Source organism: Lemur catta, chromosome 24 (genome assembly GCF_020740605.2).
Source record: "Lemur catta isolate mLemCat1 chromosome 24, mLemCat1.pri, whole genome shotgun sequence".
In the NCBI taxonomy this organism is placed as follows: domain Eukaryota; kingdom Metazoa; phylum Chordata; class Mammalia; order Primates; family Lemuridae; genus Lemur; species Lemur catta.
Window position 1 is genome coordinate 16,033,818 of NC_059151.1, and position 12,533 is coordinate 16,046,350.

The 12,533-nt window shown below is 34.3% G+C and overlaps 1 protein-coding gene across 3 annotated transcripts in view; it reads left to right on the top strand.

Annotated features, from left to right (window-relative positions):
* The first annotated feature begins 1,745 nt into the window (after positions 1-1,745).
* Positions 1,746-12,533, top strand: part of LOC123627219 (ankyrin repeat domain-containing protein 26-like) — a 30,510-nt gene continuing 19,722 nt past the window's right edge. For 2 of the 3 annotated variants that reach the window (XM_045536671.1, XM_045536672.1), the window contains exons 1-4: positions 1,746-1,882; positions 4,626-4,719; positions 7,138-7,211; positions 10,050-10,213. In XM_045536671.1, the coding sequence (XP_045392627.1) occupies positions 1,793-1,882; positions 4,626-4,719; positions 7,138-7,211; positions 10,050-10,213 (422 nt within the window). In that variant the 5' untranslated portion in view covers positions 1,746-1,792. The remainder of the gene's footprint in view (positions 1,883-4,625; positions 4,720-7,137; positions 7,212-10,049; positions 10,214-12,533) is intronic. The other variant, XM_045536673.1, reaches the window with a different exon arrangement.

Here is a 12,533-nt window from a genome sequence, read left to right on the forward strand (position 1 = left end):
TTAAAATTTCTGGTTATATGAAGGAGGTTCTTAATCTGTATCCATTAAATAAGAACTAACTCTCTTGAAGAAATAAAGGTAACAATTATTAATTTCTGGAGGTATTCTGATTTATCTTGTGCCAATAATTTCTCCATATAATGGACACACCTATGTATACATCACATAAATGCAATCATAATTGATCATTGTTCTCTACAATAACCTACTTATTATCATAGAATTATAAAGAAGGGGCACCTGCCAACAGAGTGTACACAGTCATCCCTGGAAGATGATTTTTTACCTTGAAAAATATCTCCAGCATTGGGGACATTTTATATTATTCTCAGGAAGCTTTATCAAGTTCAGTATTGATAGTTGTTATACTTTGCACATAAATGTGTGTTCATCTGTAAAACTGAGAAATCCTGTAGACTTGCTTTTGTAGTCCTCTCTCCACTCCTCATGTGAATATTGGGGCCTGATTGACAATTGTAGATGTGTTTGAAGATTCTTAAATCTTCAATTTGGGTAATCATAGCTTTATTTTCTTTATAATAGATGATATCCCCAATTTTTAACTACCTTCTTATATAATGTAAATACGAAATTACAGCTATGAGTATGTTGCTTACGTGGGAGTAAGAAAACCACGTGAAATTTAGTGGAGGATTTTATGTTTCTTTCTTACATGATGGTAGTACTTAGAAATACCTCATAATTCTGCATCACATAAGCATTTCTCCTCTACAGTTTAAAATTTTAAGATTAGTTTTAAAAATAATCTTGCAGCATCTTAAATTGGCATTTTAGAATTAAATTTTTTTATTCAATTTAACAGTGCATATTACCATAATATTCAAGAAATAAATACTTTCACATATTAATACTATTGTATCTCATATCATTCAAATATTAAAAGGTATAACTGAAAAATTGAATCATATTTTTTCCTCCTCTTGTATTCATTTTCAAAATTTCAGAGTTCTGTGTAGGTTTTCATTACTAACTTCTACCCAGTTTCGTATATCTAAGTACATTTTACAAATAGTCATCCTTTTTCTCACACTGCCCTGTCTAAAAACCCTTTAGGTCCTTTTCCAACACTTTGTCTGTCTTTCATAATATGGCCATATACCTTGGAGCATTTCCTGTGCTTCCCAGGTAGAACTCACTGCTCTCTCCTTTGTACTCTTACTGTCAGCAGTGAATTATTCTTTTCTGTCTTTCTTTCATTTATCTGATTTCATATATCTCATACATTTCATGCATCTCAACCTCCTCTTGAATCTTATCAGTGTCTCCCAGGATAGTGCCTATGATTTGACAGACGCAGTAAATGTTTATTGTCTTACTGACTGAGTGAGTGAGTGAGTGAGTGAATAATAAGTGCAATGTTTTCTGAAGTTGGGATTTTTTTTTTAATAGGATGAAACAACGAAGCCAGTATCCGGACAAAAGGAAAATGGTATTGGTATTATTGAAAATGCTCCAAGAGAGCAAAAAAATATTGTCAATTTCATATGTGTGCACACAAATAACAGAAGTGGTGAGTTAGTGAATACCCTTGACAATGTTTGATCTTTAAATGCCATCATGAAAAAAACATTGAAAGTATGTAGACCCAAGTATATTATTCATTTCTTTTAAATATTTTTCTTGTGCTGTCTTTCTTTATACCATCTAATTTTTCTTCCTAAAACTGGTTCAACCTTGAAATTATTTTTGCTATTAATTTTATTTTATTGAAATAAAAATGAATGGTGATAGACTTGTATATGAATTTAAAATTTACATTAAAAATGTTCTCATGAATGTATCTGTGAATAACGTTTTAGACAAGATGTCTGCATTGGGACCTGGACAAAATGAAGATGCAGGATCACCTCGGGATTTGGAGGTACCGCCTATTGTTATTATTTTAAAATATAAGTATCAAATGATGTTAAAACCTTAAAGGAGATGTTTTGACTTTACATTCTAACCTCTGCATATGCCCATAAGAAATTATTTTCTTATATTTTCAGCTCATAATTAAAAAGGTGATTATTATTACATAGTACAACTCTGCTCATTTGTGGGATTCATTTAAGAAACTACTATAGTATAGTGCAAAAAAATAAGGCTTAGAACAGGAATCAGTTTGGGTTCCGATGTTGTTTATCTACAATCTAAAGAATTATTCCAGGTCAACCTGTGGTCAAATGAATCATTAGATGTGTGAAAGTCCTAATGATATTCAGAGAGAAACCATCTGGACTATTGCATTTTCCAACTTGGAACATAAAAAGATAATATCCATTACTTGAAGGTGTTAGTGTAATTGGGTTGTCAGGTATAGATCTGCAAGCAACATTTCAGGAGAAGGAGAAAGGTATGGGAACAGTAAATATGTAGGACTGTAGTAACAGTTTGGTTTAGTGCTGTTTTAGTAAGTAGAATTCCTTTTTAAAAATAGAACACATTGGATATTTTTGTGGCACCCATGTTTGTACTAGTGTAAGTATAAAATAATGACACCGTACATTAAGGTGACAACTGTGGAAAGAGATGGGAAGGGTCTGATGATAGAAGAGCTGCTGCACGGTGGCACCAGCACTGAGTGGAAGACATGTTAGTGTCCTGGTACTGTCACTTACTAGCCATGGAATCTTGAAAGTAATGATTTATTCTATTCAGATATCAGGGACCTTCTTCGAAAACATGGTACTGACATCTATTCCTTAAGAATGTGTAATGAACCAATATGGTAAAAAATGTGAAAACATTTTGTAAACTGGAGAGTGTTTATACCAATGGAGGACCAAATGATTACACTGATATTCAGTGACTTAATAAAGCTTGCAAGTACTTTTTGCAAAACAGAAGGCAGTAGTGCTAAGAAAAGAATGGAAGTTATAACAGGCATATGGATTCCTAATTTGGGTTATGTTAAGTTTGAGCAGAGTATTACTAAAGATGTCCTATAGGAATATAGTGATTTGATGCTTGAGACCTTCCTGAGGGGATTTTAAATGTTTCACCATTGATTAAATGTCTGTTATTGAGTGCCAACTACATACTGAGCAGTAAGACATTGAAAATACAAGATGAGGGACTATGCTATAGGAGTAGGAACAGAAAAATAAGTAAACAACAAAGACTTATAGATCACTATAAGTTCTGCACATAAATGAAACAAACGGTTTGTTTAGAAAATATTGAGGTAATTTGTAGTTAGGATGGGGATGGAAGTGGGAGTAGAATTCTGTAGTCAGAGAAGATCTTTCTGAGGGTGGTGACATTTTAGCTGCCCACTTTCACATGACTAGAGAAGGAGCCAGCCATGCAAAAGTCTAGGAGAACATTCTGGATGGAGAGCTCAGTGGATCACATCTCTTCATTTTACCCTTAACTTCCCGGAATGACCAGGAAGTGGGATAACTACCATCCTACTCATTTTTCTTGTTATTAAGTATAGGAAAAAATGTGGAAATCAGTGTCCGGCACATTTCAGATGCTTCATGAATAAATATTCTTATTCTTCCCTATTTATTAAGGCTTGCTATTCTTTTTTTTTTTTTTTTTTTTTTGAGACAGAGTCTCACTCTGTTGCCCAGGCTAGAGTGAGTGCCGTGGCATCAACCTAGCTCACAGCAACCTCAACTCCTGGGCTTAAGGGATCCTACTGCCTCAGCCTCCTGAGTAGCTGGGACTACAGGCATACACCACCATGCCCGGCTAATTTTTTCTGTATATATTTTTAGTTGGCCTGATAATTTCTTTCTATTTTTAGTAGAGACAGGGTCTCACTCTTGCTGAGGCTGGTCTCGAGCTCCTGACCTCCTGCGATCCACCCGCCTCGGCCTCCCAGAGTGCTAGGATTACAGGCGTGAGCCACCACGCCCGGCCTTACTATTCTTTTTTGAAGTTTATTTTTCATTGTGAAAGATTTAGTTTGGGTATCTCTAATGTTTCCTTACTTTACTTTTTACATCTCTAACATTTGCTTGGTTTTATTGAAATATGACATAAAGAAATGTTTTTCTTACTACTTCATCAGTTTATTCAAACATTCATACTATTAGTAAAAATTTTATTAAAATATATTAGGTATCTGCAAGCCCTTGTTTCCAAAATAGCACAGCTTGTTAAATGAGCTATTCATCCTGAACTTGACATATGCTGATGTTTCTTAGCATGCTAAGTATCTTATTTTAACACTAAAAATTTCTATAGCTAAAATTATGTTAAATATTTAATTACCTAATTATTACAGTAAGTGTATTAAATATATTTTTTAAATACTCTCTTATTTTTGGTGGGGATTGCAAAACACAGTTAGGTATTTTGAAGTTACTTCCTTGTTGAAATGTGCATACCCATTAATATTTTGTCTGTGAATATACTCCCTTTCTCATCCATTCTTGGTTTTCAGAGTCAATAGCCATAAATAGATAAAAGGTAAGCTTGATCTAGATAACATATGTGAGGTTCCCTATTGAAATGTTTTTTGATTTTCAATACATGCTTCTCTTATTTTTAAATCTAATTGCTTTTAAAATAGGAAACTCAGGTATTTTTAAGAATGTGATTATGAAATCTTGATGGAACTCATTGTTATTTTTTTAATTAAAACTCATTATTGATATTACTTTTTACAGAGTATCTCCCTGAATTTTCCACAGAATCATGGTGGTGATTTATGTGGGTCTGAAGTTAACAAACAAAAAAATACAGCCAATGGACAAGTAGAAGGTAAGAACCATATTTTATTAAAAGAAAGTCATTTAAAAGACTGTTTATTTAAAAACATGTGCACTGATAATATTCTACAATCCAAAAAATATCATCCAGCATCAAGAAGCAGGCATATGTAATCAAGGGTGTTCAACTAAAATAATTCTTCAGAAAAAGGAAGAGCAGAGTGTTAGAAAGGTGGGACCAATAGAAAGTGAGCTTCCAATACCAGAGTGTGTCAGAGAAATACAGCAAACATTTCTCACTCTTCTTATCTCCCTCACTGTTGGGAAGGTATGAAGGATTGAGGCACATGAACCTGTAGAACTACATTTTCTGTCCTACAGAAGAATGGAAGCATATATAGTCAGTGATGCATGTGTATAATTCAGTGTGGTATGAAACGGTGTTACTTCATAGGATAGAATTATACAGTTCAAAATAAAAGCATTGGAAAGAAGAAGAGAGTAGGGTCAGTTATGGAGAGATCAGGGAAGGTAGAGGCTGATAAACAGCACATTTGAAACATTATGACTTGTAATGCAGTTTCAGTTTGGGTGACATGATAGGGAGGAACTGGAGGCTAGATTCCAAAAGGGTCAGTTCATGTAGAGGAAGGTGGAAGCACATTCAGTGTAGACCAGAGCGTCTCCAACTTTCATCAGTCAGCTGGGGACCTTGTTAAAAATGCACACTCTGAGTCAGCAGGTCTGGGATTCCGTATTTCTAATAAGTTCTGACCTGATGCTGGTGCTGGTGGTCCTTGGGTATAGACTTCCTTTTAGAGAAATCTGGAAGAGGAGCCATTGGATAACAGTTTAGACATTACAGGATCGGGGAAAACATTATTTATTTATTTATTTATTTATTTATTTATTTATTTATTTATGTCTGAGCATGTTTGTAGCCAGAGGGGAAGGAGCCAAGTGATGAGGAAGGGGAAATTAGAGATGTAAGATACTACTGCTAAATAAAGAGGAAAGATGTGGTGGGAATAATACATCAAAAAATGTAGAAGGGGTAGAATAAGGACCACAGATCTCCAGATGACTGTTGTGAAGGAAGAAGGATTGTGAGGGGGAAGGAGGGAAGAAAGAAAGAAGTTAGGAAGGTGATTTTGGAGTTGATGAGGAAACTTGGGAGGATTTCAGATGACTTCAGTATGTTCACACTCAAACAGAAACTTAGATTATTGCTGCTCTAAAGGTTACTGGAAGCAGGAGGGAGTGAACAATAGTAACTTAATTTTCCTCCCCATAGCTGTCAGCCATCAAATATACATGTTGTATTAATATTAGTTAATCAAATGAGATTAATTTGAATACAGAAGCATCAGCTGCTTTTTTAACATAGCTGAATTTTTGGTAAGATAATTATTTCATAAAAGTCTTTTATTTTTTTTACAATTTTTTTTTATAAATCTTTTTTTTTTTTAAATTTCAGCTCTTCATGGGGGTACAAAAGCTCAGGTTATATACATTGTCCATGTCCCGCCCATCCCCCTGAGTCAGAGCCTCAGGCGTGTCCATTCTCCAGACAGTGCGCCTGGCATTCACCATGTAGTCATACCTCCATCCCCTCCCCCCCCATAAAAGTCTTTTAAAGACTACATGGTAACCAAACTAATTTTAGAAAGAAAGCAAATTATAAAGTTCATTCCTTAAATTCTAAAATTGTTATTTCAATATTGAAAACTTATTATGCATTTTTTCTTAGATGTGTTGTTGTGGCTTCTTGCATAAGTATATCAAGAAAGTTTAAGATGACTAATCCAGAGGATACAAGAAATGTAGGCATACGAGTAGCCCATATAACTAATATAAAAAATTAATATTTTCATTAACTAGCATTCTACCAATGAATCCAAGCTGATCAGAATACTTTTTCTGATGAGAGATGAATTATACTCTCAACTCAACTGCATTGCAACTGCGTACTTCCTAAATCATAGGATAAATTGAAGGACATGATAAATAATTATAGTATAATGGTACAGCTAATTCTGATGGCTTGTGTTAAGATATGCTGTAGCATTCTACCGTCAGCTTTGATGGCTATCCTCTCAGGGTCATGATTTTCTCCACTGATTAATGATCCCTTTTCCTCTCATTGATCAGCATGTTCACACAGATCTATGCCCACTTTTCTATTGAGTTGATAAAAATAGCTAATAGTTAATAGAATTTGTGAATGAATCTTTGAGATGTTGTATGCCGGGGACCAGGTGACATCTGGTGTCTCCTGAAGTGGTTTGTTGAAGGTTTTTTGTTTTTAATTAGAAGTATTTCTTCAAGAAATATTCTATCACAGATTTAACTTCCTTTAAACTCTCAATTTATACAATAAAAATGTTATTTTCTATCTATTTCTATAAAGACTGCCTCTTACCTCACTCTTCTAAGTAGTCCATTTTAACTCAATGTGTGGATTTGTTAGCAGAAGAAGACCTAGAAGTGACATCGGAGGATGAGCAAGAAAGGCACGAAGAAAGTAAAAATAATCAGCCACAGGTATGTAAAGATTGAAATCTAAATTTCTGACTTAACATCATTTTTAAAATTTCAGCTTATTATGGGGGTACAAAAGTTTAGGTTATGTATATTGCCCATGCCCCAACATCATTTTTTTAATAATGCAACTGGACTAAGCTTTTAGAATAAATAGTTCATGATTTACTATTTTATAATTTTAAAGCATTTAAAATAGTTATAAAACTTAAAATATTCTTAGAATATCTAGTAACTTATAGCTAATATTTACCTTGGAATTGAGGCAAATGTATTTGAGAATTTTGTTTGCTCTTCCATTTATATAACCTCCTTACATGATAAAGAGGGTGACATCAAATATTGAATTATAAGCAATAGAAATTATGAGCAATTTAACAGTGATGGCCAATGAGTTGGATTCATGTCAAAGGAGTAACCATTGCTAGTGGCTCACAATTTTCAGTTTTATATTGTCAATCATTAATGCCGTGGTTAAAGATTTATTCTGTCTTATGGTCTCTGATTGACTTCATAGTCTATGTCCAGGGGGAGAATGGGGTCATAAAGTCATCTCTACTGTCTGTTAAGAGAATCATACCTCTAAGAAGGGGACCTCTGGTGTTAGGGCACAAAGAACTTTCTAATTTGTTTTAATGTGGGAAATCATGAAATATTATTACATTTTAAAAGTCACTGTCATTAGCGGATGTTAGACTGTTAGTGGCCTCAGGAAAAGAATTTCCGGATGGATCACATAATACAAGCAAGAAGCTTTTTGTTGAATGAAGCAACGGTGCACTCTCTCAAGAGTAAGAGTGGGGAGGCTTGAAAAGAGCATCCGCTTCAGGAGGAAGTGAATTTTGGTGTTTTCAAGTCTTACTAATTGAGGGGAGGAATATTCGTAACTAACAGACTGACTTGTACTAAGAATTTTGGTAGTAATTCCTAAAATTGGGTTCACTCACATTTTAATACTTTATATGGTTGTCTTTAAGCTGTCCTGGTGATTTTAGGGGTGGAGCAATTTTAAAACCACAATGTAAATGACATTACATTGGCCAAAGTTCATGTAAAATGACAGAGAGAATAATGACAAGCTAGCTGAAGCTGGTTCTTGCCTGTGGTGAACAGCCCCTCTAGTTAGCTCCTGCCTAAGGGTTATTTACTTTAACACCTGCACCCACTCTGCAGGCCCCCCCCCATCTGATCTCAGCCCTGTCTCTGAAACTTCTCCTCTAAGGAAGACTATATTAGAACTAGTCTTAAACAGATCGTCCATCTGGATTCATGACATTGTCATATTATGGCATATGATTTGAATTAAAATGTAAGAAATTGCTTTTCTTTCTAATGGGTGTGTTGATTTTGGCTCCTAGTAATTTAGTGTCACACTCCCCAGTTAGCAATCTTTAGAAAAAGCACTGAAGTGCTACTCTTTCTATTTTCTCTTCATCAATTACCTGATCCATTCTAATTTTCTAATTATAAAAAGCTCATATGTAAAATGGAGTTATCTAAAGATACAATTGTATGTAGAAATAGATTATGTCTGTTATCTAAATGATAGGAGTTCAGAGTAATGTTCTCATAATCACTATTCCTTAATCAACCTAGGTTTCTGTATCATCCCTCTTCCAAGTGGCATATGGACCGGGAAGCTCATTTATCCATATACCACATAATCTTCTGAACAAGAATAAATGTAAAATAAGTTAATAAAAGTATGTAATAAAGTCTAGGGTTTTTTCACCCTTTGGTATCTTAAAGAGGAGTTGCATTTATTTGAACAATAAAATGAAAATGGAATGGGAAGGAAGCAGTGACTGAAAAGACATTAATATGTGTCTAACCTTGAGAATTGCAACGAATACGCCCAGCCAAACGCATCTGTTTAAAGTGCTTTTATGTATGCAAGGTTTATCTGTTTGACTCAAACTGTTGGAACTTATAATTCCACCGTGACCACTTTAAATATTGTTGACCAGAAATACACATACTTCCACATAGTTTTTAAAATCAGCAGTCTCAAATGTTTGTTGAATCAAACCTTTACATTATATTGCTAATAAGGTATAAGATTTAACATGTATGAATTCTATCATAGAAGTAGAAAAATCCTCAGCCAAAAATTTAGTATTTCACCCCAAAGTGGAAAGTGTGAGTTCTGTACATTGAGTTACTTATACTGTACATCTTCCAGCTATAAAATTTTATGGTTACTGAATGTGAAATTTGGGAAGCATCTCATTTTTCAGAACTCCACGCTAGCAACTCAGCAGTTGCACTCTGCTACTTGTGTTGTGGCAAACTTGGTTCATATATATTAGTGAGTACCTTCATTTTTTGATATCTCTGTATCCAAATGAAAAAAGAATGATAAAAGGCAGTGAGCAAAAGATTAACTTGCTACAGAAAAGGGAAAGCTTCCTTTCTGTTCCTGAAGCCTTACAGTGTTGCATCCTCTAAATCTGGCTATTGAATGTAAAATGCAGGCGGTAGGACAGAAGAAGACATGTTTTATGTCTTTGTCTTTTTCTTTCTGTTTCTGGGGGTGGAAATTCCTATTAGCCAGAGAAGAGTGGAGGTGAATAACAGAAAAATTTAAAAAAAGGGCCCTTGTAGAAATTTTAGAAAATTCTGTTTTTTTCAGTCAAACACAAATGAACTAGACTTTATAAAAATTTCAATAATACTATAATTATAACTTTGTGTAATAATACAATTAAAGTAACCACAAAATATTTAATGATTAAAAATATGACAGTTAAGGTGAGTCAAGGGATAAAATCAATGAAAAGAGAAAAAATTATTTTTATTGATAAAGTAATAATTATTCTTACTATCAAACTTTCATTAAAGGTCAATGAAAGAGAGAAGCACAAAAGCAATACAATGGCAGTATCAGAAAACCTATATGATGGTGCTGCTGATGACGGTGACGATGATGCATTACTTCCAGAAAGAAAGAGTAGGAAAACTGAAAGTGGGCAGTTTCCTAGGATGGAGAAAGAAGTGTGTGATAGGTAAGCCTGTAGCAATATTTAACAGTAGATAATTTTATTGTACAATACAGTTAATTCTAATTAGACCAATATTCATCATTAACAAATTTTATGCATTTCTTGGGTATATTCAGCCTTACTTGGTGATCAGAGAAATGCACATTAACAATGAGATAACATATTTTTCAATCATACTGGCATTTTGTTAGAAAAAGTTAAGCAGTGTTGGCAAATAGGAGAATGCATTCTCATACACTGTTGGTAAATGACATTGGTAACTTCTTTCTGAAGTGCAATTTGGTAGCAAGTATCAACATTTCAGATATGTCACTCCTTTAACCTAACAGAAGCTTCAGATCTGGGACTAGATCCTACAGGAAAACATGACTTGTGTAAACACACATAAACACAAGTTAAGTATGTTTATTCTATGTTATACATAACATACACGAAACCAATATATACATAGATAGCATTTTCTGTTTTTTTTTTTGAGACAGAATGTCGGTGTGTTGCCTGGGCTACAGTGCTGTGGCGTTAGCCTAGCTCACAGCAACCTCAAACTCCTGGGCTCAAGCAATCCTCCTGCCTCAGCCTCCCGAGTAGCTGGGACTACAGGCATGCGCCACCATGCCTGGATAACTTTTATATATATATTTTTAGCTGTCCATATAATTTTCTTTCTATTTTTAGTAGAGAGGGAGTCTCGCTCTTGCTCAGGCTGGTATCGATCTCCTGAGCTCAAACAACCCTCCTGCCTCAGCCTCCCAGAGTGCTAGGATTACAGGCATGAGCCACCATGCCTGGCAGATAGCATATGTTAAGGATACATAATATGTGTGTGTTAAGAATATTTATACAAGTGCGTTAAGTATATACATGTATATGTATGTTAAAGATAGTTACTGTAACATCATCATATCAAAAACTTAGAGAAAGTCTAAATACCGTTCAATAAGGAAATAGTTACATTGTCATATCCATATCATAATGTCATATGCAACCATTGAAACAATGAGGTTGGATCTATAGTGTACTGATTATTTCACAGTTGACAGATATTTAAAACGTTTAGTTTCATGACATATCTTAAGCAAATTGTGTTAGAATTCTTGTAATATCTGCTGAGGTTCAAAAGGAAGCCATGTTCTACACTGCAGCTCTACCTTGTTCCCAAGAAAACTGCTAGTTATTCAGTTGTTGGCTTTTTGTTCTCAATGTGTGAATGCTGACCTATTGGACCGTCACATTAATCCAGATATTGCCAAAGGATTGCATATCTATATTCCGTATAAACATTTCCATATTTTGGGTAAAACTTACTAAAATACATCAAAGGATCTTTAATCTACTAACCAGGTATTGGCCAACTCTTTCTGTAGAAAGCCAGATAGTAAATGATTTAGGCTTTGTGAACCACAGGGTCTCTGCTGTAGTCCACAAACTGTCATAGACAGTAAGTGAATTGACATGGTAGTGTCCCAGTTAAACTTTACTTACAGACAGTAGGCTTGACTTGGCCCCAAGGCCCCTAATTTGCTGACCCTTGTGCCAAAACCAAGGTGCTCCTAAAGCAGTGAATTTTGTTTTTAAAGATACCCTAACTGCATGCCATTAACCGTTTTTTTTAAAAAGATAACATGTGTCAGTATGCATCCCACCATATTTTCAACAGTGACTTCACATTACGTAACTTACAAAAATTCAGTTTAAAAATGAGATTATTTTCTGCATTTTCTCCTTTTATTCCTGTCGATGAATCAATATTTTAGTATGGATGATTGCTTTGTATATTTGATGAGTGTAAAATATCTTGTAGTTGGATCATTTTTCTAAAGGCAAAAATACTGCTCTTGAACATTTTGGTCTTTCTGTGGTCTTTTTTTATAAGTATGAGCAAAATGATAATCAGCTTATATAATTGAGTAATGTTCAAGGTGTCTTGTATTTCTATAATTATTGCGAATCCATTACTTAATACCTTGGTCTGGCATTTTTTAAATGCCATATGTATATAATTTTGAAACCTATAAAGTGTGAAAATATACTATATAATTATTGTATAGTGATTGAAATATATAGCTAAACAAGAAGAACATTAGAGCATCCATGATCAGGCCACTTAGGTATGATGGCCTTGAAAAAACTGTCTCTGCTCATGGACTTGAATTTCTTTTCCATTCATTCTTGAACTCATTCCAGCAATTTTCACCCGCACCACTACTGCAAAGTTGGTTTTCTCAAAGTTCCCACTGATTTTCACTTTAATAAATCTCGATATAATTTCTTAGACCTCATTTTACAGAACCTATCAGCAATCTTTTCCCCAGTGAAAAGCTCT